The sequence below is a fragment of the Dipodomys spectabilis genome, unplaced genomic scaffold, assembly GCF_019054845.1.
Source record: "Dipodomys spectabilis isolate Male_0828 unplaced genomic scaffold, ASM1905484v1 ptg000693l, whole genome shotgun sequence".
NCBI lineage: Eukaryota > Metazoa > Chordata > Mammalia > Rodentia > Heteromyidae > Dipodomys > Dipodomys spectabilis.
In genome coordinates this window covers 718514-744921 of record NW_024871370.1, presented here as the reverse complement: position 1 = coordinate 744921, position 26408 = coordinate 718514, and the positions used below count along the sequence as shown (strand labels likewise).

Genomic DNA, 26408 nt, shown 5'->3' with positions numbered 1-26408 from the left:
TGAGCGATGGAGCAGGTGCCATGCCCTGGTCTGGTGCCCAGAGAGCACAGTTTTTCACACTAAGAGTCTTGGGCTTGTGCCGAGGTCCTGCGCCCAAGTGCCCATCGGGACGCCCAGAGGCCTTGTCCGTGAAATACTGGTTGAGAGCAGTGAGGGATGGCGTCCTCCCCTCGTCCTTACTGGTGAACGTCCAGTCTGCAGCATCTCGGTGAAGGAGCTGCATTCTGCTGACTTGAAACAAGCTGGACATGTTCTGTTTTGCAGTTTTTGAAGAGCCCGAAGACCCCAGCAGTAGGTCCTTCTTCTCAGAAATAATTTCATCTATATCCGACGTCAAGTTCAGCCACAGCGGTCGGTACATGATGACCAGAGACTACCTGTCGGTGAAGGTGTGGGACCTCAACATGGAGAGCAGGCCTGTGGAGACCCACCAGGTGCATGAGTACCTGCGCAGCAAGCTCTGCTCCCTCTACGAGAATGACTGCATCTTTGACAAGTTTGAGTGCTGCTGGGACGGGTCGGACAGGTGAGCCCTCCTCCAGAGCCTGCGTCCCGCGGGGCTCCCCGGGGCCCAGGGCAGGACAGTGTTCTCTGGCCCTTTGGGTTGATGAGGCCTAGGTGGGGGGGTGGGGGTCGGAGCGGACTTTGCCCCTTATTTACTGTCCAGCTGCGCTCAGGCAGAGGCGAAGCCTGCATGCGTGCGTCCGTGCGTGTGTGTATGTGTGGAAAGCTCAGTGAGTGCCCAAAGCCAGTGAGAAATGACGAGAGCGGACAGGACCAGGTCACTCCAGCCGGCATGGCCTCCCTCACTTCCCCTCTGCGTTTGGGGACGGGGTGCCCAGGCTCTCTGATTTGTTTTGTGCATGTTTCTTAAGGAGATTATTTCCGATGCTATTGGGAGCTAAGTCTTTAATATCATAACTAAGAAAATCAGATTGCCGAAGATGAAAGGAGACCATCTTACATCAGTATATAGAACTTTGTTCAGAACTTAAGTAAGCAGCTCTGCTTCTGGTCACCAGTGACTTGACATGCTAGGACACCCTTCAGCATCATACACAGAAGCGGGTGTGGTCATGCCCTGCTGCCATCCCAGTCCTTAGAAGATGAGAGCGGAGGATCATAAGCTTGAGGAACCCCTGTTCCGTGTAGCCAAACACTTTGACACCTAGAAGTGCCAGCTGAGATACTGTCTCTTGAGATGCCAGTCGAGTTCACACACACACTAGGGAGGCTTCACAAGGCCCAGAACTGAAGAGAGAGCATTGAGCTCGGAAAGGAAAGCGAGCCCCGGAGTGCTGGCTGATCTGAGCCTTGGTGTGCGCAGGCTGAGGCTGAGGCTGAGGCTGAGCCTCCACAGGGCGCAGAGCTGAGACTGGGCAGCTTCTATCCTTTCCCCAGTTGAAATTTTTTGCCTGACACCTTGGATACCAATGCCTGCCCTGAGTTGTGCTGAGCCTCGGCCTGAGTCCGAGGTTCGTCAGTGTCTGTTTATCTCAGCGGCCTGTGTCTGTCTGTCTCAGCTGCCTGTGTCTGTCCGACTCCGCTGTCTGTGTCTGTCTGTCTCCGCCATCTATGTGTGAGGGACGAAGCTTCCCGGGCCTGTTTTCAGACCCATGTGCTGGCCTGGAGTGTTCTGTGGCATCAAGACCATTCCTGAGATGACAACTCAGTGCCACACACAGCCTGGAGGCCCCTCTGCCTTTCAGCAAGCAGGAGACAAAGCCTTCGTTTTGCTCCCCACTGCTCTAGGTAGAGCATTCTGTTCCCCAGTAGGGACCACTCACGAATCCTGTCTGACCTTGTGAGGACAGGTGGGTCCTAGTCCTGTGATGGACCTCCCTCCCCACTCAGATCTCAGGACGCCCCAGGGTAAGGGAGATAAACAGCTCCTGGCAGCAGACTACAGAAACTCTTAAGGATTTAAATGTGGAGATTTTAGATCACAGGATAGAAGGTAAGGGTCCCTAAAACAGTTACAGAGTAAAGAAAAGAACCACACCCCGAACAAGAAACCACAAGACTATTAAAAATGACTTCGGGAGATTGGAAAGAAATCAAAACTTCGAGGAGTGGAAGAGGCAGTGTGGATTTAGTCCAGTGTGGATTTAGAGTACATCTCAGGTCAGCTAAAGAGATCTTGAGTCACAGAACTGGAGAGCATCAGAACAGGCAGCCAGAGGAACAGAGAGCATGAAAGGCGGAGACCTGGGAAGGAGAGAAGCAACCAGGAATGCAGGGCTGTGGGGAGGTAGTACGTGAAGTGATGACAAAACCCATTGTTTTATACCATTAATATGTACTAATGAAGTGCTAGGTCTAGGAATCTTCTGCAACCTGACAGAAAAGACAGAAGCCCGGCTGGCTGAGGGCGGGGCACATATCATATGAGAACGCAGGATGCCTGGAAGAGCAGGTGCCGGTGACTTGTGCCTGTAAGTCTAGTTACTTGGGAGGCTGAGACCTCAGGATCCATGGTTCAGAACCAGCCTGGGCAGGAAAGTCTATGACTCATTTCCAGTTAATCAACAAAAAGCTGGAGGTTTCAGTTGTGGCTCAAGTGGTAGAACACCAGCCTTGAGTGAAAAAGCTGAGGAACAGCCCTGAAGCCCTGAGTTGAAGCCAAAGAAAAGAAAATAGAAGGAGGCCTGGGAAGGTGGCTCAGTGGTAGAGCGCTTGCCTTGCATGCATGAGGCCCTGGGCTCGATTCCTCAGCACTACATTAGCAGAAAAAGCCAGAAGTGGCACTGTGGCTCAAGTGGTAGAGCGCTCTCCTTGAGCTGAAGAGCTGAGGGACAGCGCCCAGGCCCAGAGTTCAGCCCCTACAACCAACAAAAAAAAAAGAAGAAGAAAAAGAAAATAGAAGGTATTGGAAGGGCAACATTTTGTGGAGAGTTGATACTGAGGCTGGGAATGCACTTCACAGGGCAGCCTGCCTCAGTCTCTTGTGCTGCCATGACAAAATGCCTGGGGCTGGTGACTTACAAAGACAGTTCATTGAGCCTCCAGCTGAGTGCACTGTTGTGGAAGCTGAGTCCAAGATCCGAGCAGCCTTCTGCTGAGCCTTCAGGGAGGGCCTCGGATGGCACCACATAGCAGGAGCCCGGGAGGGGGCCGCGCTTGATTACCTGGAAGTTAGAAGAGAGAGCGGGGGGGGGGGGGGGGGGGGGGCGCTTGATGACCAGAGAGGAGAAGAGAGAGGAGCTAAAGAGCCAGCGCACAGCAGCCCACAGCCATGACCCCAACGGACTGTCCCAGCCCCGAGAACTGACTCGTGGACAAGAAAACCTTGATCCTTCCTGGAGGCCAATCCCTCCTGACCCCAGCACCTGCCGACGCCACACCCCTCAGGACATGCAGCTCTGGAGTTGGCTCTCTGCTCTGCCCATCGCAGAGCCAGAAGCCCTGCTCTGTGCCGAGAGAATGCCGAGAGCTCAGGTGGAGATGGTGGCCTGGTGGGCCCGCCTGGCCGAGCCTCGGGGTGGAAGTGCAGTTACCTCTGCTGCCTCCAGCGGCAGAGCCGGGCCACCCAGCAGAGCAGCGTGGCTGGGGAGCAGAGGAGAGCTGCGAGGAGCAGGACGGTGCTGGCAGGCCCCAGGGGACCCGGGCCAGCAGCCAAGGCCCAGAGCCCTCCCCGCCCTACACACAGACGAGCTGTGAGAGCTGAAGAACGGCCAATGAGCCAGCGCCTTTCACTCTAGGGACAAACCATGGCGCACCCTATCATTCCAGTCGCTCAGGAGACACATCTGGAGGAGCACAGACCAGGCAGAACAGTCCAGGAAAAACCATCTCCAAATGACCAGCTAAGCAGGCCAGGTCAGGCCTCGTGCCCTGGGGTTGAAGTAAACCGGTGGGTGCACAGGGTCTTCTGAGTTGGTTTTCTGGTGTGAAGGTTTTGATGAGAGTAGGCAGGAAGAGCCCTGAGCATGCACAGCGACAACGGAGGGCACAGATGCGAAGCCAGGAAGACGGCGGCCGCCCCCAAACGGGGGCGCTCCGGGCCAGTGGGGCAAGGGGGGGCACGGCCCTGGCCACATGCGGCAGCATTTGAGCCGCGTGGTGGGGGCGGGCGTCTTGCGGGAGTTCTGGCTGGAGACACTTGCAGTCCCAGTCCCGTGACACTGCCCTGTGAGGAGCGTGGGGAGCACTCGGGATTTGGCGCAAGGCGGCCACTGCGCGTGTGCGCCCGGCCTCCCTGAGGAACACTCAGTGTGGCTGCGGCTTCATGGGAAAGTTCTGTTTTTTTGGAGGGGAGGGGTGTTGGAAGTTTGACTGGCTAGCTTGGAACTTGAGTTTAAAATCTAAGGGATAGCACCCAGACCCTGAGTTCAAGTCCCAGTACTTGCCCAAAAAAAAGGGGGGGAGGAAAAGATGAGAAAGAAAATTCTAGGATCACAGGTCTGTGGCCATCTTGGCTTGAAAGAAGGGTCTCTCTAGTGTATACTAATTATAAGAAGAGAGAGTTCACCACGATGCCAGGTATACGTATGTGCTGCAGCCACACAGCCCTTCCCTCTGCAGGGCTCCTGTGACCTGAGCCTAGAAAGTGGAAGCCCCCTGCTGACAGCGCCCCCTGCTGACAGCGCCCGCCACGCGGGTGTGCCGCTCGCTGCACGCTCACCGTCTCGCTTCTTGTCTTGCACAGCGCAATCATGACGGGCTCCTACAACAACTTCTTTCGGATGTTTGATAGAAACTCTCGGAGGGATGTTACCCTGGAAGCTTCGAGAGAGAACAGCAAACCGCGAAGCAGCCTGAAGCCCCGGAAGGTGTGCGCGGGTGGGAAGAGGAAGAAGGACGAGATCAGTGTGGACAGTCTGGACTTCAACAAGAAGATCCTCCACACGGCCTGGCACCCCACGGACAACGTCATTGCGGTAGCCGCCACCAATAACCTGTATATATTCCAGGACAAAATCAACTAGCCATGCCGACCGCAGGACCCAGCCTGGTGCAAGGTGAAGGCCATCATCCTGTGAGAGAAGAGGCGGCGGCGGCCTCTCCATTAAGAACAGTGAGCGCTCCCCGCCGCCCTTCACAAACACGAGAGAGCGGCGGCCTCCGCTGCGCTCCTCCACCGAGAGCCTCCGCTGCAGTCCTGGCCCAGGGAGCGACCGGTGCTGCTGCTCAAGGGAAAACCCACTCAAAGAACTGGTGGACGTTGCTCGGTAATGGCCGTTATTCAAACAAAATAAATGTATTTATTTAAGTCTGAGCCTTCCTTTTCGGTTTATAGACCAAGAACCTAACATCAAGAGAGTGGGTCTCGCCAAGTCTCTTTCTCTGCCACCCCTGGGCCTTCACTTGGACTTGCCGTGGACAAGGTCCAGGGCCCTCACTGGCCTTCCAGCCCGGGTGGGCGTGCGTGTGTGCGTGGACAGACACACCGAGCAGCCTGAGCTGACCCACCATTGTAGCTACACCACACCTCTGGTGTGACCACTAATAAACAGAACACATTATTACGTGTTTTTAATCCAAGCATAAGTATTGTGTTTATTTGCTTCAGTTGTGCGGAGTGACACTGTGCAGAATTACTTTCTGAGCAAATTGAGAGGCTTGCATGCTCCCTTGACAGAATGGTGGTGTGGACTCGAGTGAAGCAGTCCCAGGCTGCATTGGTTTCTTCAGGTCATGACTCTAGAGACAGAGTTGAGTCCACTTCTGAGAAACAGCAACAAAGTTACTGCTACAAAGATTACTGCCTGGCTCACCATAAGGCCTCAAATTCTTTTTAACAAAAAGAATGGGGAGAAAACATACTTTAAAATTTTTCCTATGTCAGGGCTGGGAAGGTGGCTCGGTGGTAGAGCGCTTGCCTAAAATCCATGAAGCCCTGAGTTCAATTCCTCAGAACCAGATAAACAGAAAAAAACAGAAGTGGTGCTGTGGCTCAAATGGTAGAGTGCTAGCCTTGAACACAGAGAGGCTCAGAGACAGACCCTAGGCCCTGAATTCAAGCCCCAGGACCAGCCCCCCCCCCCAAAAAAAAAAAATTGCCTGTGTTATATGCATGCTAGATTTCATATTGCATTTCAAGCCAGACCCGGTGCTTTCTTTGGCGTACTTTAAAAGGATGTTAGGGCTGAGAATATCAGAAATCAAGATTTCTCAATTACAAGGTGTACCAACATACTTGACTAAAGCGTGGGATAAAGGCACGAGCCCATCCTCGTGGGACGGGGCCAGGCAGTGGGCCTGAGTGTCCAGAGCCAAGGGCCACCCTGACTCCACGCTTGAAATTGAGACCTGAAAAGAAGCAGCTCTCACACTGCGTCTTGCTTGTGACATGGGGAACAGAGCTGTCAAAGCTGGTCCTTGAGAGACACATTCCAGTAAAATAACTGCGTGTTTCCACAGGGCCAGTTTACCAAGGTCACATGGCTCCTGGATCTGCGTCTTCCCTGCCACCTCAGGACATGGGGCAGGGCGTGGCTGGCCCTATGGCCCCTTGGGCTTCTCTCCACATGGTTGCACCATCTGGCAGACTGGGTACTTGGTCTCATCTGACCCAAGTCCCTGGCAGACCCGGGCACCCCATCTCAGCTGACCCAAGTCCCTGGCAGACCTGGGTACCCCGTCTCAGCTGACCCAAGTCCCTGGCAGACCTGGGTACCCCGTCTCAGCTGACCCAAGTCTGATCAGGACGTCCTCAGCTCTGGGTCCCCGCAATACAGTGCAGCCTGACATCCGTTCTGAGAAGTAGGAAGTTCTGCGCGCTCTTCCCTTTATGTCCGCTGGACTGATCCTACCCTGGGGAAGGTTAAGGTGTTTACGTGCATGGAAGTTTTGTTTACATTCAAGCTTATGAAATATCTGCCCTTTACATGCTCACATTTTTTCTTCAGTTACAAGTTAGTTAGAAATCTGTTCTTGGAAGTTAATTCTGTCAATTATTTGCTAAGAAGTCTGGATGTGGATTTTTTTTAAAGAGAAAGCTTAAGTGGGTAAGCTTTCTTCTTATGGGTAAACTGGTCATGACCAGTCTTTCCCGTGAAACCAGGCTCTCTGTCCACTGGCGAATGCCAAGTGGAAACTTTCCCACTCTTTCCGTAACTTAGAAGCTTCCCCAGCTGAGTGCCGCAGCGCCACCTGGCTGGGCCAGGTGGGTGGGACCATCCCATAACCCAGGGGCACACATTTGGTCACCGGCGATGGCTCAGACTTCAACGTGGCATCTGCGCCCCTGGAGAGTGGAGGCGAGATCCTGCTTGCCAGTCGCCTCTGCACACCTGGCTGGCCCCATCTACAGCCCTGGCAGGAGCGTGCCACACACAGCATCTCCACAGGGCCAACAAAACCCCTCAGTCAGTTATGGGACCAAGGACTGAAGTCATGGCTCAAGTAGTAGAGCACCAGGTGTAAGCAAAGCGAGAGCACCAGGTCCTGAGTTCAGTCCTAGTACCCTGCCAAAAACTGAAACCGCTGTGTGTCCAGATTTCATCATCAGAATACTTTCCATCATAGCTTTTAAGATGATCGGGATGGGAAGGCGGCTCAGTGGTAGAGTGCTTGCCTGGCATGCATGAAGCCCTGGGTTCCATTCCTCAGTTCCACATACACAGAAAAAGCCAGAAGTGGTGCTGTGGCTCAAGTGGTAGAGTGCTAGCTTTGGGCAAAAGAAGCTCAGGGACAGCGCCCAGGCCCTGAGCTCAAGCCCCAGGATTGGCAAAAAAAAAAAGAGATGAGAATGACGTAGACAACCCCTCCAAAGTTTCCCTCAGAGGAAACTTGAGAAAAGCCATGGGACAAGTGGGAGAGTCCTGTAAAATTAGTAGGGGGTTTTTTTTTTGTTGTTTTTTTTTTGTGCCAGTCCTGGGGCTTGCACTCAGGGCCTGGGCACTGTCCCTGAGTTTTTGTGCTCACGTCTAGTAGTGCTCTACCACTTGAACCCAGTTCCACCTCTTGCTTTTTGATGGTTAACTGAAGATAAGTGTCACAGACATGCCTAGCCAGGCTGGCTTTGAACCATGATACAGGTATGAGCCACCAGTGCCCTGCAAATGTGCCTGTTCTAGTAAGATATTTATTCTCAAAAACCTAAATACCCAAGTGCAGCATGTACTTCTATGGTTCTATCAGAAAGGTACTTTATAATAAAGTTTTAAATTAGCAATACCAATATAGCACAGCGAAATCCTGCCCCTGCCTTTGAACCTTGTATAGACACAGATGTGTACTTCATCTCTCCCATTCCTACCCAAAGCTGTTATCCTGCGGCCAGGCCTATCTCAGTTCCCCACATGGCAGGCCTTGCTTCTCCCCATAGTGTGCAGCTCTAGCTCTGTGAGCTCCTGGGAATCTGCATCTCTAACAGGGCCAGGAATAGAAGGAGTCAGTATTAAAAACCACCAGCTGGCTGGGCACTGGCAGCTCACACCTGTAACCCTAGCTACTCTGGAGGCTGATATATGAGGTTTGTGACTTACAGCCATACTGGGCAAGAAAGCCCGTGAGACTCTCAACTCCAATTAACTACAAGGGAAAAAAAAAAAAAGTGGAGCTGTAGTGCACAGTGGTAGAGCACTCACCTTGCGTGAGAGCTCAGGCCCTGAATTCAACCCCCACCAGTGACAGACACACAAAAAACACCAGGAGGCTCTAACAGGCCTAGAAGAGCATTGAGGGCTCCTGCACATCTTCCATCATATAACCCAACAAGGCGTGAGACCAAGTTTGAGTACAGTTTTAACTGCCCTCTGGCTTTCATCTTACCCGGCTCCTGGGTCTTCTTGTCTAGGGTTTCTCTTTCATGTCCTTGACACTTTGAAGAATATGGACAGCTGTTTTATAGGACCCCCCCCCCCCCAACTTAGGATTTTTTCATGATTCAAGTGCCATTATGCATTTAGCAAACATTAGATGATGTGGCCTTCCGTGTTAGATCAGAAAGCAGGTGTTGTCTACCATTCTTTTTCTATGCTGTTATTCTCCCTGTAGTCTACATCTCAAAGGAAGCCAGTGAAGTTCCTTTCGGTTTTGTGGCTTACTAACGCAGGTTTTCTATCCCCTCCTGCATTGAGTTCCGCAAAACAAGAGCACCTATCTGTGCTGGAAATCATTGTCTCACCACCATGCCCACAGCCTCGCTCCTGGCAACTCAGGGAATTCTTCAGGATGGACACAGCTCTCTCCTCTCCCCTGGACCTTCACTTGCAGTTTTCAAGCAGAGGCCTGAACTCAGGGCCAGCATTAAGTCTCTGGTAGCTTTTTGCCCAAGGCTGGTACTCTTACCACTTGAGTCACAGTTCCACTTAAGGTTTTTGCTAGTTAATTGGGGGTCTCAAGGTCTTTTCTGCCTGGACTGGCTTTGAACTGAGGCCCTCTGACCTCAGCTTCCAGAGCAGCTAGGATGACAGGTGTGAGCCACCAGTGCCCGCCCCCTTTTATCTCAGTTTTAAATAACCTGGAAATCACTGTTAGTTTGTCCACTCCTTCCCTTTGAGACTATGTCAGCTTGCTGAGCCAGTCTCCTACCTCAAGACATTACATACACAAGTAGTGGCCTCATGTCAAATCACAATTCTTTGGGTTGGGCACCAGTGGCTCATACCTGTAATCCTAGCTATTTGGAGCAGAGATCAAAAGGATTACATTTCTAGGCCATCCTGTGCAAAAGGTGTGTGAGACCCCATTCTCAATGCTACACACCCTCATCAGCTGGGGCAGCAAATGTAAACAGGATCAGTCTAGACCCAGCAAAAAGTAAAATCCAATCTCAGAAATTAAGTAGAGCAAGAAGGGTTGAAGATGTGGCTCACATGGTAGAGTACCTGCCTAAAGCAAGCACAGCAAGAACGGCAAGAAAAAATTGGAACGATGCAATGCTTTGGTGTCTTATTAAAGACTTATTCGGTGGATAAAGAATGGTGACTTGCTGTCCAGAAAGGCTGCTCCCTCCAGCCGTCGTTCCCCCTGCAGGCTGAGGGGCCTTCCAACTCCAGATCAACAATGTTGGGGGGGGGGGGGGGAAGACACAAAGGTGTCTGCACCCAGCACACAGGTCCCTTATCACAGAATGCAGCTATCTGCAGTTTCCTGGCAGCGAGTGTAAGCAGGTCTGAGTAGCAGGAGGTGCGGGGACTTGGGCCCCCGGCGTCGTGTGCACGCGGACGTCTGCGCACGGGTAAATGCAGAAAGGACATCAGGCTTGCCTGTTTTAAATGAGCCGCGTGTACTGTGGTGTCTCGTGGGCATCTGAAGCCCTGAGTGACGGGGTCGCCTTCAGCAGCCCCCCAGTGTGAGGGTGGTAGGAAGGCCAAGCGCTGGCTTTGTCAGGCACCTCAGCTGCCTGGCAGGACTTGGTCAGGGGATCCCGAGCGATGCTTTCTCGCGTGGTCTCTCAGCGGCACAATACCACCCAAACCCAACAGAACAAGCAGTCCGTTCTGGTCTAAAAACAAGTTTGCTGTAAAACCACAAGGAACTCACTTGCCCAGGGAGACTCAATGCGCCCTCCAGTTTTTCTTTTCTTTGCATTACAAGAGATTTGAACTCAAGGCCTCTTGCTCCGTGGGCACACCGTCGAGCCATGCCTCTGGCCGTTTTTCGGTGGTTATTTTAGAACAGGGTCTCACTTCCCAGCATGGTTAGGATTACAGGCACACCACCACATCGAGCTTCCTTTCTGTGGAGATAGGAGTCTTGCAGCCTCTCTTCGTGTGTTAGCCTGGTACCACAAGCCTTCCGGTCTCAGCCTCCCACATAGCTTGGGAATAACGTGCACCCACTTTGGGTGCTCTTTTGGGAATAAAGTGTACCCAGCTTGGAGTTCAGAAGGAGTCACACACTTTCTAACCTTTCTGCCATGGACGGCCACAGAATTCCAATCCTCTCCTTCTCAGCCTCCCAGGTCTCCTGATGACAGGGGAGGGCACAGGCACAGTGACCTCAGACTAACCCCAGCTACTCAGAGCCAGCCTGGGCAGGAGTCTTCCAAACACTGGGCAGGAGGCATGGATGAAGTGATAAAACACCAGCTGTGCACAATGCTGCCGCCACTCTAGCCCTCTCCACATGAAATGGCCACAAGCCAGCGCTTTCAAGTTCATCACTAATAAACAAGACTCTTACAGCATGCTGCTTATTCTAACACTGAATTAACTGTGAAAGATTAAACAGGATATAGACAGCTATCAAAGAGGCAGCCATTAAAAAAATAATGCTTTGGCCAGGTACTGGTAGCTCAAGTCTGTAATCCTTGCTACTCAGGAGAGCTGAGATCTGAGGATCACAGTTCAGAGCCAGCTGGGGCAGAAAAATCATGAGACTTTTATCTCCAACTACCAAAAAAGCTGGAGTGGCTGGGCACTGGTGGCTCACGCCTGTAATCCTAGCTACTCAGGAAGCTGAGATCTGAGGATCGCAGTTCAAAGCCAGCCTGAGCAGGAAAGTCCATGAGACTCTTATCTCCAGTAAACCACTAGAAAACCCGAAGTGGTGCTGTGGCTCAAGTGGTAGAACACTCACCTTGAGCTGAAGAGTGCAAGGACAGCGCCCAAGCCGAGTTCAAGCCCCACGACAAAAAAAAAAAAAAAAAGCTGGAGTGGAGTTGTGACTCAAGTGGTAGAGCACTGGCCTTGGGCAAAAAAGTACAGGGACTAAGTCCTAGATCCAGCACATTAGGGAGGAAATCATGCTATAGAAAAAGGATGAACGCACAATAGGCCGGGTTGAATAGAAGCTTTTTTATTTGTTTTTATTAACTCATTTCAATATTCGCTGAAAGATTTGGCAGATTCATGGTTTTACTATGTCCAGTCCTTCAAAGGAAACATTTGCTTACAGTAAAGCTGACTGCTAAAAGCACGCAAAACTTGCACACAAGGGATTCATGCTGCACCTAACAGACAGCTGAATGTGGAGGGGCGGCTGGCTGGCCGCCAGGCCGGAGTCTCGCTGCAAGAAGCAGACTGCTCGGGCGTCTGCACACATCCCTTGCTGCTATTTTGTACTCCATGGGTCACAGGGTCAAGTGTTCTTTATAGACAACCAGCTTTCACTTCAATTGCATACATCGTACTTTCTATCATAGTTTAATTATAAGGCCACAATATTCCTTTTAGACAAACTTCTTAATGTAGTGAGTTCACTATCAACGTTATTCATTCTTTTGAAATATAAAGTGTATCAGCTGAATTAAGGTTACAGATAGTTTTTAAATAGTGTATACATCATGACTTGTTCATTACAATTATTTATACTATTTATACCTAATACCCAAAGGAAACTTACTACCAAAGTTTACAGTAAGCATCCGTCTGACATGCTTGTCCATTGATCCCAGTGTAGTGTGACAGGTCAGCATGAGTTCAACGTCTGCTCTTCCATCTACCAAGTTAGGAAAGCCGCGTTTACAGAACAAACACAAGTGGTGCAGCCACCCTCAGACCACGAGGGCTCTCCAGCTGGGCCGGCTCCGACGCTATCCCCACTGCGAGCAGGTCGGCGCTGCGCTCCATCAGAAGGTGCTGGTGGAGGGGGTCAAGCGCCTTCCAATGTAGATCCTAGCGGAAAGGGGGCGCAGTTAGTACATGCACCCCGGACCTGGGCAGCCTGCCTGCCAGTGTCAATGGGGGCTGCCCCTTGCAGACCTCTTGCACAAATTGCTGATACATAACTTGTATTACCAAAACTTTTGAAACATCACTTATGTTCTAGCAGACAAAGGGATAGCAGCTGGGGCAGGACTCAGGCAAATCTGCTGTGTGCACTTGGCTCCCAGTATCATTAAAAAGCAGGTTGGGGGGGGCTGGGAAGGTGGCTCAGTGGTAGAGTGCTTGCCTCACATGCATAAGGTTCTGGGTTCAATTCTTTGGCACCACATTAAACAGAAAAACCAGAAGTGGTGCTATGGCTCAAGTGGTAGAATACTAGCTTGAGCTCAAGAGCTGAGGGACAGCGCCCAGGCCCAGAGTTCAAGCCTCATAACAGACAAAAAAAAAGTAGACCTGGTCTGCTGGGCCACACCAACAGTGTCTGGGGACAGGGACAACTGAGCCATCTGCAGGCCTTTCCATCCTGTCCCTAGGCCTCCAACACATGCCCTGGCCAACCTAGCTGGAAAGCCACACAGGCCTCCTACCCAGTGCTGTACGCTGCAGGGCCCCGTGAAGCCACCCCAGCACAGAGGCTGCAGAGGACCTCGAAGCCCAGTGGCTCTGTTCCCCCCTCGTTTCCTGCTCTGGCTTAATCCACAGGTGCACTCGCTCAGCCTCACACTACAGCTACAAGGACTCCAAGGAGGTGGAGACCCGCTGAGGTGAGCAGACCCTGTCCTGCTGGGGGCGTGGCAAGCCGCTGACCATCAGTGCACTCACCACAGAGGACCAGAGGGAAAAGCCCACCGGCCATGTCACCTACCCCAATCCGATGGCCAGCAGATGAGAGAGCAGCAGAGAAGGAAGGAAGACCTTGAGAAACTCAGCTGAGAATATGCCCCCTTTCTTCATGACGCTGGTGTTCCTCATGCTGAGCGTAGCTGTGCGCTTCGGGTGCTTAAAAAGGAACTCCCTAGGGGAAATGGTCAGAGATGCGTGTCCGACACTGTCCTGTCCAGAGAAGCACCCACCCACATCCCACAAGACTTACTTTGGGGGGATATTTTCTGGCCGGCTCGACCAGTCCCATATCCAATCTGAGTTTTTCTTCAAGATGCTTTCAACTTCTCTCCTTCTCTCAATATAATCTTCCTCGGACTAAGAGCAAATATTACACAGATCAGCCTGTCACATCACACCGGACAACATGAGGTCAGTAAGCGGAAGGCAGAGCCCAGAGACACGCGCCTGCACCTCAGACCTGTCCACGACAGAGCCCCAGGGGGCTCCTCCCTGAGGACAGTGCGCATACAGCACCCTTGAGAGCCTCCAAGAAGGGCGGTGACTACGGTTAGAGTGGAAGAAAACATTAATCCAGAACAGCTCAAGATAGGCAAGGCCAGATCCACAAATACTGTATCCCAAGCAAGGTGAAAAGATGCTGACAGACTGAGGGAGAAGAAACGCTTATCACAATTTTAGGTAAAGCCGGGCGCCAGTGGCTCACGCCTGTCATCCTAACTACTCAGGAGGCTGAGATCTGAGGATGGCAGTTCAAAGCCAGCCCAGGCAGGAAAGTCTGTGAGACTCTTTTCTCCGATTAACCATCAGAAAACCAGAAGTGGTGCTGTGGCTCAGGTGGTAGAGCACTCACCTTGAGCTAAAGAGCTCAGGGACATGACCAAAAAAAAAAGAGAGATAAGCCTGGTGGATCATATCTAATCTATAATCCTAGCTACTTGGGAGACTGAGCTGATCTAAGGAATACAGTTCAAAGCCAGCCCAGGCAGAAAAGTCCATGGGGCTCATCTCCAATTAACCATCAGAAAATCAGAAGTGAAGTTTGGTTCAAAGTGGTAGAACACTAGCCTTGAGCAAAGAACTCAGGGACAGCGCCCAGGCCTTGAGTTCCAGCCCCACAAGTGACCAAAAAAAAGGAAATGGGTCCTGAGCCGCTATGTCGGTGGAAGCCGACTCGCACTCACTGCCCAGCTATGGCCATAGAAGACAGCTACCGCTTCACAGGCCATCCCAGCTTCTCCTGGCTGTAGGCATGAGACCCACCACACAAGCCAGCTACCTGCTGTCAAGACAACTCACCTGCCCCTGCACGGCCCCTCAGCTTACCTGAGAGCTGTTTTTTTCCCCAATGCTGTGTGTGTCCACTTCAGAAACCCTGGTGGTATCCTGTGGTGTCTGCGAGCGAGGTGGGCTTGGTGATGAAGTGGAAAAAAGGGGAGAACAGAAAAACTATGTGAGGACCATCACTGAAACAGATATCCCCAAACCCCAAAGTAGGAACTATTGCCTGGCCAGGACAGGGGTACCTGCCAGTGCCTGGTTCCCTCCTGGCTACCACCAGAACAGAACCAAACAGACTCTTCTGGCAGACAAGGCTGGTGGCTCAGCCTCAGGGAGAGGCTGCAGTCAGCTCCACCCTTGAGACCCCTGACAAACCTTGAATTCTTCCTAGCTGCTGCTAACCAGGAGCCCTCTGACACAAGCAAAAGAGGGTGAGAGTGAAACTCCAGACCCGGGGGCAGGAGGGCCCAACTCTGTAACGCTAACCTGTCTGTTCCTAGCTTTGCCAGGCACTTTTCAGGCACCTGATGGCAAAGTTCCTTTTATAAGGATGGCTGCAGGAGGCTCTCCCAATGCACCCTCAGGTGCAGAAGCCCAGACCCCTCCAAGCTGCCCATGTCCGTGCGCGTGCCACTGCTCAGCCCAACAACTCCCACCCCAGGGCACCAGCACTGTCATGCACACACCTGTGGAAACCTACCTGTCACAGTGAGAACTCTTGGAGCTACTTCGTCCAGATTCATGCTGGGCATCCAGAAGAATTTTTTCCATGTCACCATTATAAATAGAAACTGAGGCTGGAACACTGCTCCCGTTCCCATTATTGCTAAAGTGCAATTCTACCCAGGAGCCTGAAGAGGCCAAGAGGAACAGTTGGACACATGGACTCACTCACATCTGGTCATCTCATGTAACCCGCCCGCCCTTCCACTCCCAAGAGCACCTGCGGCAGCACATAATGAGCCTGCTCCTCCACCCACCTCGACGCAGCCTCCAGCCCTGGCATCACTAGTCACAGCTCCCCTCTCCATCAGGAGACCAGCCCTCTTCCACTCCTTCATAGCATACAGATGTTCCCGAAGCCTGCAGTCTCCAGAGACTCATTCCTTTTGTCTTGCACTCAATTTTTGTTTTGTTTTTCCAATCCTGGGGCTTGAACTCAAGGCATAGGGGCTGTCCCTCAGCCTCTCTGTGCTCAAAGCTAGTGCTCTATCACTTGAGCCACAGTGCCACTTCCAGCTTTTTTGAGTTTATTGGAGATGATTCTCACAGGGACTTTTCTGCCTAGGCTGGCTTTGAACCACAATCCTCAGATCTCAGCCTCCCGAATAGCTAGAATTACAGGCGTGAGCCACCATGGCCCGGCCTTTACGCTCAATTTTTAGAAGAAAAAAACCTGTCAAACTAGACATGGTAGCACACACCTATAATTCCAGCATTTGTGAGACTGAAATAAGAAGAACCCAAGTTCAAGACCAGCCTGCCCTACGTAGTAGTGAGACCTGACTCAAGAGACAAATAAACTAATAAAAGCTTGAGTCTCTGCCACTTCCCAGTCATTTGTCTAAGCTCAAGCACAGTATGTCCTATCAGAGGACCATGTGACCCATCCTCTACCCAAGCCTAAGTGTTAAACACACTCTTAGAATTAGGAGATGTAATAATGCACCATTAAACATTTTTAAATGCTTTAAACTTGACCTTGACCTGGGCCCAGACTGGCCTGAGCATGCCATCCCCATCTCAGCCTCCCAAGCATCAGGATCACAGATGTGAGCCACCAAATTCACAGATGTGAGCCACCAAATTCAGCAGAGTTCTAACTCTCAAGAGCACAATATCCCTGAAAGCCTGTAAAATTCACCTTTGCAGCTTTTCTGTATTTTTTTTTGGGGGGGGGGGGGGGGGGGGGAGGTTCAGTCGTGGGGCCTGAACTCTGGGCCTGGGCGCTGTCCCTCAGCTCTTCAGCTCAAGGCTAGCACTCTACCACTTGAGCCACAGCGCCACTTCCGGCTTTTTTCTTTTTGCTTATGTGGTGCTGTGGAATCGAACCCAGGGCCTCATGCATGCAAGGCAAGCGGTCTACCACTGAGCCACCTTCCCAGCCCCTCTGTATTGCTTTTTATAGGAACCCATTACCAAGTTAACTGGTGGTTGTCACTAAGCAGAGTGAGTTATTTTTCAAAGAAATGAGTTACTCTGGGCTGGGAAGGTGGCTCAGTGGTAGAGCGCTTGCCTTGCATGCCTGAGGCCCTGAGTTCGATTCCTCAGCACCACATAAGCAAAAAGAAAAAAGCCGGAAGTGGCGCTGTGGCTCAAGTGGTAGAACACTAGCCTTGAGCTGAAGAGCTGAGGGACAGCGCCCAGGCCCAGAGTTCAGTCCCCAAGACTGAACCCCCCCCCCCAAAAAAAAAAGAAAGAAAAAGAAATGAGTTACTTTTCAAAGAAATGCAGAGGCAGGAAGCTCAGCTCTAGGTTTGGGGAGAAAGGGCCGGGGCTGGTTTGATCCCTCCCTCCGCTCAGCCAAGTTCACCCACTGTTAGCCCATGACTACCGCCTGTTTCCTCAGGTATGAGCTGTCCAGGAAGGATATGATTTTTCAAGTGCAAAGGTGCCTGAGCCCAAGTGGTTACTAGAAAAGCCCACTTTTTTTGGACGCCTCCCTTTAATTTATTGGTAGGAAAAGCAAGGAAATTTGCCAACACGGCACCTGGTGTTTTATGAAGACAAAAACATCAGACTGTAAAATGTACAACTGTAAGCCAGGCACTGGTGGTTCACGCCTGTAACTCTAGATACTCAGGAGGCTGGAATCTGAGGATCAAGATTCAAAGTCAGCCCAGGCAGAAAAGTCCATGACTTTTATCTCCAGTTAACCACCAGAAAACCAGAAGTGGCGCTATGGCTCAAGTGTAGTACGCAAGTTGAGACGAAGAACTCAGAGACAGCACCCAGGCTCAGAGTTCAAGCCCTACAACTGCCAAAAAAAAAAAAAAAAGATGCAAATAGCAGTATGCTACCTGTTCCTATAACATGTATTTTCAGGTACACTTCAATTTGTGGAAATTTCTAAAAAGCATGGAACAGTGGGAATTCTAGTAACTTGTTTTTGTATGCTGTGAGGGGAAATTATTTAATGCATGAACTTTAAGCAGGTGCAAGGCCTGGGTCTGAGCCCAGCAGTGTAAACCTAAAGTAAACAAATGGGCACTGCCTCACTGTTAGCTACACAGCCGGCTTCCAGTCTCCAATCTCATGGTGTCTGTTGTACTCACTTCAGCTGGATGTTTACCTAGCAGCTGATGACTGATTAAGCGCCCGCACTATCTAATGTTTACTAGAAAACCCTACCTCCTTCCCAGGTGCCCACATCCAGTTATTAGTCTACAGGTCACTCTGTGGCCCCACTAGGTCCACCTGGATTTAACTTTCACGCTACTACTCAAACAAGGTGTGGCCTACTTCCCTTCTGTTCTACGGTGCTTCTGTAACAGAAATCAAGATGCACAAACAAATCCATGACTCTTGTTTCCACCAGCAAAAAGCTAGAAGTGGAGGTGTAGCTCACATGATAAAGCACCAGTTTTGAACTAGAGAGCTGCCAGGCACTTATGTCTCAGGCCTGTATTCTATTCAGGAGGCTGAGATCTGAGGATCGCAGTTCAAATCCAGCCTGGACAGGAAAGTCCCTGAGACTCTTATCTCCCAGTCTGTGACTCGCTCTGTCACCAGATGTGGATGGTGAGTACCTGGGATGACCCCACAAGGCCCTGAGTTCAAGCCCTAGTACCTGCACAAAAATAAATAAGCCCCAGTAGCTCACGCCTGTAATCCTAGCTACTCAGGCTGAGATCTGAGGATCGTGGTTCAAAGCCAGCCTAGGCAGGAAAGTCCATGAGACTCTTATCACCAATAAACCACTAGAAAACTGGAAGTGACGCTGTGGCTCAAGTGGTAGAGAGCTCGCCTTGAGCTGAAGAGCACAGGGACAGCACCCAAGCCCAGAGTGCAAGCCCCATGACCGACAAAAAAAAAATGCACATGTGCACAACATCTGTTTCTGGACCCAGGATTATCTTGGTTCATAGGTTGTCTACTGAAATCCTTTGTCGAAATGCTGAAACAAGGTCACAGGATAATCACTTCAACAGTGAGACTCACAAGATACTATGGTGGAAACGAACCTTACAACTTGGGGAGGAGGGGAGTGGGGGAAGGAAGGGATAGTGGGAGAAAAACAGATGCCCAATAAGAAATGTACTCATGGGCTGGGAAGGCGGCTCAGTGGTAGAGCGCTTGCCTTGCATGCATGAGGCCCTGGGTTCGATTCCTCAGCACCACATAAGCAAAAAAGAAAAAACCAGAAGTGGCGCTGTGGCTCAATTGGTAGAGCGCTATCCTTGAGCTGAAGAGCTGAGGGACAGCATCCAGGCCCAGAGTTCAGGCCCCACGACCGGACCAAAAAAAAACAAATGTACTCATTACCTTACTGACATACCTGTAACCTCTCTGTACAGAATCTTTACAAGAATAAAATTTTTAAAAAGGGGGAAGAGGTGACACTGTCCAGAAAGAAAGGCACTCAATTACCTGAGTTATGGAACTTATCCCATCTACATATGATAACAAGGGGAAGACACACACTCACAGCTCAGTGGCAAGGGACTCACCTAGCAAGTATGAAGTCCTGGGTTCCACACCCAGTACCAAATAGAGAGAAGAAAAAGAGAAAACTCCTCCCCTGCCACACACACAAAGAAAACCCTTTGTTAACAGATAACTTGTGGCTCATCAGTGCTTAGCTAATCAGAATGCTGAAATCAGAGGGTCACAGTTCAAAGCCAGCCCAGGCAGCAAAGTCCATGAGACTCTATCTGCAATTAACTCACAAAAAGCAGGAAGCAGAGCTGTGGCTCAATCGTTCAGCGATGGCCTTGAGCACAAAAGCTCAGGGACAGCAACCAGGCCCTGTGTTCAAGCCCCAGGACCAGCTGTGTGTGTGCGCGTGTGCACACGCACACGCGCACGCACATGCACACACGCGCACACACACACACACACACACTAAGGCACATAAAGACAACTTGTCAGAGAATGGTAATGGTGCATAAGGAATAGAGTGCCTGTCTAGCAAGCACAAGGCCCTCAGCTCAATGCCCTGTAACTGTCAGAAGAAAAAAACAACACTACCTTACATACTAGAAAAACTGAATAAACTAATTTTATAGTCACTGTAATGTCTACTAAGGACGATCTAATCACCCTGAGCTGCTACCTGTCCTTCGGCCATACAAGGTGCCATGTGATCAGGGGAGAGTGGTCCATTCACTTGGCGCACTGGAGAAGCACATGGGCTGTGCCACGGTGGACGCCTCTGGACCAGTGCTTGCTGCACGGCCAATGTCACACAACAGGAAAGAGGCAAATCGGAGGCCTGGGCCCAGAGGCTGGAGTCACAGTGTGGCCCCTGGCAGGTCCTCAGCAGCCGACAGCCCTGTTTCAGGAGGACCCAGCTCAATGCACAGAAGGCGGGGCTAGAACCCCAGCTGTCTCATGCCAGCAAGGCTAAAGGGAAGAATATCAGATTTACACACACCATTCTGGACAGCAATGTCATAAAGCTCAAGGCCAGACCCAGTGGTGCCTGCTGAAATCCCAGCTACTTGGGAGGCAGAGACCAGGAGAATCATGGTTTGAGTCTAGCCTCAAAATTAATGAGATCCCCAACTCAACTAAGTAGGGTGGCCACACATGAGGTTGTAGGTAAGAAGGATCTTGGTCGGAGGCTAGGCTTGGGCAAAAACCTAAGATTCTACCTTGATAACTGAAAGGAAAAAAACGGCTGGAGCAGCTGCAGTGGTGCAGTAGCCGCTTAGCAAGAGTGAGGGCCGAGTTTAAATCCCGTATCTAAACCTGAATCTAACTGGGAAAATGAAGCTCGGTTTCCCGTCCTGCACCAGCCCATTCTGGGCCTGGACCTGTCAGGTGACATAACTGGAGGTGGAGGCTGTGTTGTCTTCTTCCATTCCTGCAGCAAATGTGCAAATTCCCAGCCAACAACCCACTCACCAAAAGCAACTGGGTGTCCCGACTGTCCAAATAATTCTGGCACTACACCCCCTAAATCGGTGTCAGTCAGACCGGACTCTCACAAGCCTGCACACCCACACCAGCTGGCTGGCCAGGGTGCCTGGCCCACCATACTTAGGCTATAAAATGTAGGGTTTTTCACACACCCTCTCCCCAAATCCAGTCATCTGTTGAAACTCACAGAACTCAAGCTTGTTAACTTTCTAATTACCAATGAACTTGAGGCTCCAAGTCTTTTCTTGTGTCACAAAATAACCCAACCTCTGGCCTCTCCCTGGCAGCCTGAGTTTCTATAAACTGGTGACTAGCCCCAAGTGTGAAGTTCTCTATCCTAGGGCCCCAAGTTACCTGACCAGCATAAACATTAACATATTCCAAAGGGACCGTGAGGGGCTCTGCCAGGAACTAAGGACAAAGACCAGTGTCTGCTCATTACACAGAGGCATCTCAGGCTACACAGGGACCACTGTGTCCAGACACTGCTGCACTGACTACATCTATGAACTTCAGAGGGAACCAACTCAAATCCTAGTTATGCTCCTCAAAACCACTGTGGAGATGTGAGCAGCTTGGGGAAGGGGGAGGGGCTCTGGAAGGGCTGCAGTGAAAGGCCGGGGGGCCCCACGCTCCACTAGAGCAGTGAGGGCTCACCACTGGCCAGAAACTCCACTTCCTGGAAAATGAAGAAATCTGACGCTGCTACCGCCTGTGTTCTGCAATTAGCCAACTTTTCAGCAAAAAAAGATTTGGGTTAAGACTTAACAACCCCTGAAAACGTAAACATACCTAAGCCTAACAAAGACTGGGGGCACTTCTGACCCCTGTACCCTACTGCACACACGCGTACATGTGTGTCTGGCTGGGGCTGGAACTCGGGCCTCACATTCTCACTTGGCTTCTTCTCTCAATTCTGGTGCTCTACCACTTGAGGAATACCTCCACTTCTGGCTTTTTGCTGGCAGATGAGTCTCTTAGATTTATCTGCCAGTCTGGCTTCAAACCCTGATCCTCACATCTCAGCCTCCTGAATCGCCACTGGGCTGGCTTTCCCCCCTTCTCATTTATACTTGCCACACCAAGATTCACATCAAGTTGATTTTAACTACCTTCTAAATATAGGTGAGGTTATACGAGCAAAATCTACCTACTGATATTTAAATATTACAAAAAGTCACTAATAGACTGACTTTAGACAAATACAACTTTTCAAGACAGGGTCTCACCCTGGAATTCAACCTCTGTGCCACCACACCAATCAGTTTTTAAAGTCTTAACCCATTCCTTCATTCTCACCTTTCTCCCTCTCATCTCGTTAAAAAATAAAATGTCAACTACGTACAGCCTCTGGGTGCTTACAACAGTGACCTCCAGTGACCCCCAGCCACACGGCTCTGCATCCAAGTCCTCCAGGCACTAGTAGGGCCTACAACAGAGACCACCCCCCCCCCCAGACTGAAGGAACTTAGCCTGTGGGAGTTAAGTGGCAGGACCCAGCTGCCACACCCTGGCTGACCCCTCCCCCCATGTCTGGGGGACAGAACCACCTGGGGGCTCCCTCCCTCTCCAGAAGCAGCCACACCCCCTGGAAGCAAAGCACTGCTGGAGATGACGCCAAGCCGCTGAGCAGAGGCCTAGTTTCCTCATCCCCTAGGCGGTGGGCAGAGAGGGCTGGCTTCCTGCGGAAGAGGCTCGGGGCTGCTCGACCCCGTCACACTCACAGGCTCCTCTCCCAAGAAGGGGGCTTCGGGGAACTTCTTAAACTTCAGTGACCCGGGTGGGCTGGGAGAGAATGACAGCCTTGCGGTCAGCCAGGTCTACTAGAGGTTCTAAGAACACGAGCTCACACCTCCACTTCCCCGTTGCCAGGGGGTGTCCTGAAGTGTGCCTTTGTCCCCCAAGATCCAAGTGTCCCTGGTACTGGACACAGAGCCCCCGGTTTTGTGCCTTAACTGCTGTCAGTCTTATTCCTCCATCTGGCAGCTTCGGCCACATCACGGACGTGGGAAACCCGCGCCCTAAATTACAGCGATGCTGACACTGCAGTGCTCCAAAGGCACAACCATATCTGCCACCTCGCAGCCACCGAACAGGCTCCGCAGCGACAGGCAGGGCTCAGAAGGTGGAAGCTTCTGGAACTGAGGGCCTCCCTCCCTGGCTTCTGCATTTACCAGAAGCTCGCCAGAGAGCAGCGAGCTAGAGCGGGTGGGGGGTGGAGGAGGTTGGCGGGCGCGGGGAAGGGGGGGCGCGGGGAGGGGGGCGGGCGCGGGGAGGGGGGCGGGCGCGGGGAGGGGAGGTGGGGCGCGGGGAGGGGGGCGGGCGCGGGGAGGGGGGTGAGGCGCGGGGAGGGTGGCGGGCGCGGGGAGGGGGGGTGGGGCGCGGGGAGGGGGGATGGGGCGCGGGGAGGGGGCGGCGCGGGGAGGGTGGCGGGCGCGGGGAGGGGGTGGCGCGGGGAGGGGGGGTGGGGCGCGGGGAGGGGGGGTGGGGCGCGGGGGGGGGGGCGCGGGGAGGGGGGGTGGGGCGCGGGGAGGGGGGATGGGGCGCGGGGAGGGGGCGGCGCGGGGAGGGTGGCGGGCGCGGGGAGGGGGTGGCGCGGGGAGGGGGGATGGGGCGCGGGGAGGGGGCGGCGCGGGGAGGGTGGCGGGCGTGGGGAGGGGGTGGCGCGGGGAGGGGGCGGCGCGGGGAGGGTGGCGGGCGCGGGGGGGGGGGGGCGCGGGGAGGGGGGGGGGGGGCGCGGGGAGGGGGGGTGGGGCGCGGGGAGGGGGGTGGCGCGGGGAGGGTGGCGGGCGCGGGGAGGGGGGGTGGGGCGCGGGGAGGGGGGGTGGGGCGCGGGGAGGGGGGTGGGGCGGGGCACGGTGGGGGTCCGGCCGTCACCCCCAGGAGACCCGGGGGGTGCGGAGCGCGCAGTCCCGCCGGTGAGGTCTCCCAGGAACGCGGAGGAGGTGCCGGGGCTCACGTGTCCCGGGGCGCGGCGGGCCCACGTGACTCGGGTGACCGCCCGCGCCCGCGCCGGGCCGCACGTCCGCCGGGCGCGACCCAAACCCCCGCGAGGTCCCGCGGTGTAAGCGCCTTTTTATAGAGTGGGCAAAGCCTCGGGACCTCCGCGCTCGGGGCGCCCGCCCGGCCGTGCGTGACTCAGCAAGCAGACTGGAGGCGTGGCCGGGCGCGCGCACGCGCGCCAGACCCCCAGCCACAGCGGGGCCCCTCCAGCCGCGTGCACGCGCGCCAGACCCCCAGCCACAGCGGGCCCCTCCAGCCGCGTGCACGCGCGCCAGACCCCCAGCCACGGCGGGCCCCTCCAGCCGCGTGCACGCGCGCCAGACCCCCAGCCGCGCACGGCCCCCTCCAGCCACACCGGGACCCCCGCCCGCGTGCACGCGCACGCCCCCTCCAGCCACACCGGGACCCCCGCCCGCGTGCACGCGCACGGCCCCTCCAGCCACACCGGGCCCGCGTGCACGCGTACCGCCCCCAGCCACACCGGGACACCCGGCCGCGTGCACGCGCACCACCACCCCCCAGCCACACCGGGCCCCCGCCAGCGTGCACGCGCACCGCCCCTCCAGCCACACCGCCCCCCCCCCCCCCGGGTCCCATGCGCGCGCCGGCCGGAACTCGAGCCCGGTGAGAGCCGCCCGGCGGAGAGCGCACAGCGCCCGGGGTCGGGCTTCGGGAAAAGCCTCACGCAGAGCTCCCGGCCCGAGACCGCCCGTCCCCGCGGCTGCAGCCGCCCGGCCCCCACGCCGGCGCCCGGCGGAAGGCGCAGGCCCGCGGCGAGCCGGCCCACCCGGGGACCCCTCGGGGCCGGCGCGCGGGCTAACACCGCGTGAGCCCGGCGGCTCCCAGCCCCGCCGACGCGGGCGCGGTCCCGCCGGCCCGCGGCGCCCCGTCCGCGCCCTCACCCTGTAGGTTCTCCTCCTGCGGCCCTGGAGCCCCGCTCTCCGACATGGCGCCGAAGGCCGGCGGCGGCGCGCCCCGCGCCCGACTGCAGCTAGGCCTCGGGGGAGGTCCGGAAAGCGGCGCGGCGCGGCGCCGACTGCAGCTCTGCACGGAGCGGAGGCCGCGCGAGGCGAGGAGGTGCGCGGGGCGGGGCGGAGCGGGCCGACGTGCACGGGCGGCGTCGCCCATTGGCTGTAGGGCGGGGCTCGAGCGGCGAGGGCGGGCCCGAGAGCCGAGGGGCGCGTGTGGCGCGTGCGGCGCGTGCGCGGGGCGGGGACTGAGGCGCGTGCGCGGAGGGCGTGGCGGGCGGGTCGGCCTCGTGGTGTAAACAGTGGAGGCTCCGCCTCCCGCGCTCCGTCACGCGCGCAGGCCGAAGCGTCGGGGGAGCCGCTCTGCGGGCCGCCGCCGCGCCCGCCCGCCCGGCCCTGGGCCTCGCAGCCAGGCATGGCTTCATGAAGAGGTGACCGGTAGAAGGTCACCGGGCGCGGCGGGGCCGCCGGTGGGTCTGGGGTCTGTGGGTCTGGGGTCTGTGGGTCTGGGGTCTGGGGTCTGTGGGTCTGTGGGTCTGGGGTCTGTAGGTCTGGGGTCTGTGGGTCTGTGGGTCTGTGGGTCTGTGGTCTGTGGTCTGTGGGTCTGGGGTCTGGGGTCTGTGGGTCTGGGGTCTGGGGTCTGTGGGTCTGGGGTCTGTGGGTCTGTGGGTCTGTGGTCTGTGGTCTGTGGGTCTGGGGTCTGGGGTCTGCGGGTCTGTGGGTCTGGGGTCTGTGGGTCTGTGGGTCTGTGGGTCTGGGGTCTGGGGTCTGCGGGTCTGTGGGTCTGGGGTCTGTGGGTCTGTGGGTCTGGGGTCTGTGGGTCTGGGGTCTGTGGGTCTGGGGTCTGGGGTCTGTGGGTCTGTGGGTCTGTGGGTCTGGGGTCTGTGGGTCTGGGGTCTGTGGGTCTGTGGGTCTGGGGTCTGTGGGTCTGGGGTCTGTGGGTCTGTGGTCTGTGGGTCTGGGGTCTGTAGGTCTGTGGGTCTGGGGTCTGTGGGTCTGTGGTCTGTGGTCTGGGGTCTGGGGTCTGGGGTCTGTGGGTCTGTGGTCTGGGGTCTGTGGGTCTGTAGGTCTGGGGTCTGTGGGTCTGGTCTGTGGTCTGTGGTCTGTGGGTCTGGGGTCTGTAGGTCTGGGGTCTATGGGTCTGTGGGCCTGGGGTCTGTGGGTCTGGGGTCTGTGGGTCTGTGGGTCTGTGGGTCTGGGGTCTGTGGTCTGTGGGTCTGGGGTCTGGGGTCTGTGAGTCTGGGGTCTGTAGGTCTGTGGGTCTGGGGTCTGGGGTCTGTGGGTCTGGGGTCTGGGGTCTGTGGGTCTGGGGTCTGTGGGTCTGTGGGTCTGGGGTCTGTAGGTCTGGGGTCTGTGGGTCTGTAGGTCTGTGGGTCTGTAGGTCTGGGGTCTGTGGGTCTGTGGTCTGTGGGTCTGGGGTCTGGGGTCTGGGGTCTGTGGTCTGTGGGTCTGTGGGTCTGTGGGTCTGTGGTCTGTGGGTCTGGGGTCTGGGGTCTGCGGGTCTGTGGGTCTGGGGTCTGTAGGTCTGTGGTCTGTGGGTCTGTGGGTCTGTGGGTCTGTGGGTCTGGGGTCTGTGGGTCTGTGGGTCTGGGGTCTGGGGTCTGCGGGTCTGGGGTCTGTGGGTCTGTGGTCTGTGGGTCTGGGGTCTGGGGTCTGTGGGTCTGGGGTCTGTGGGTCTGGGGTCTGGGGTCTGTGGGTCTGTGGGTCTGTGGTCTGGGGTCTGGGGTCT

At 54.7% G+C, this 26408-nt stretch overlaps 2 protein-coding genes across 3 annotated transcripts in view; one reads left to right on the top strand and one right to left on the bottom strand.

Moving 5' to 3' along the window:
* Positions 1–5218, top strand: part of Ppp2r2d (protein phosphatase 2 regulatory subunit Bdelta) — a 28882-nt gene extending 23664 nt beyond the window's left edge. For both annotated transcript variants that reach the window (XM_042672315.1, XM_042672316.1), the window contains 2 exons: positions 265–526; positions 4649–5218. In XM_042672315.1, coding sequence (XP_042528249.1) covers positions 265–526; positions 4649–4928 — 542 coding nt within the window. In that variant the 3' untranslated portion in view covers positions 4929–5218. The remainder of the gene's footprint in view (positions 1–264; positions 527–4648) is intronic.
* A 6457-nt stretch (positions 5219–11675) lies between these two features.
* Positions 11676–24752, bottom strand: Bnip3 (BCL2 interacting protein 3). Its single transcript, XM_042672317.1, has 6 exons — positions 24614–24752; positions 15325–15475; positions 14670–14754; positions 13594–13700; positions 13366–13515; positions 11676–12509 (listed from the first exon to the last, which is right to left on the bottom strand). The coding sequence occupies exons 1-6, from the start codon at positions 24657–24659 to the stop codon at positions 12464–12466; spliced, it is 585 nt and encodes a 194-aa protein (XP_042528251.1). The 5' UTR covers positions 24660–24752; the 3' UTR covers positions 11676–12463.
* Between the last annotated feature and the right edge of the window lie 1656 nt (positions 24753–26408).

Bases quoted from the DNA above. Each gene is read 5' to 3' on its own strand.
- Bnip3 (XM_042672317.1), bottom strand. From the start codon at position 24,659: ATGTCGGAGAGCGGGGCTCCAGGGCCGCAGGAGGAGAACCTACAGG. The intron at 14,755-15,324 runs GTAGGTTTCCAC...TTCATCACCAAG, and splicing joins AAGAGTTCTCACTGTGACAG to CCCACCTCGCTCGCAGACAC. The intron at 13,516-13,593 runs GTAAGTCTTGTG...CATTTCCCCTAG, and splicing joins CCAGAAAATATCCCCCCAAA to GGAGTTCCTTTTTAAGCACC.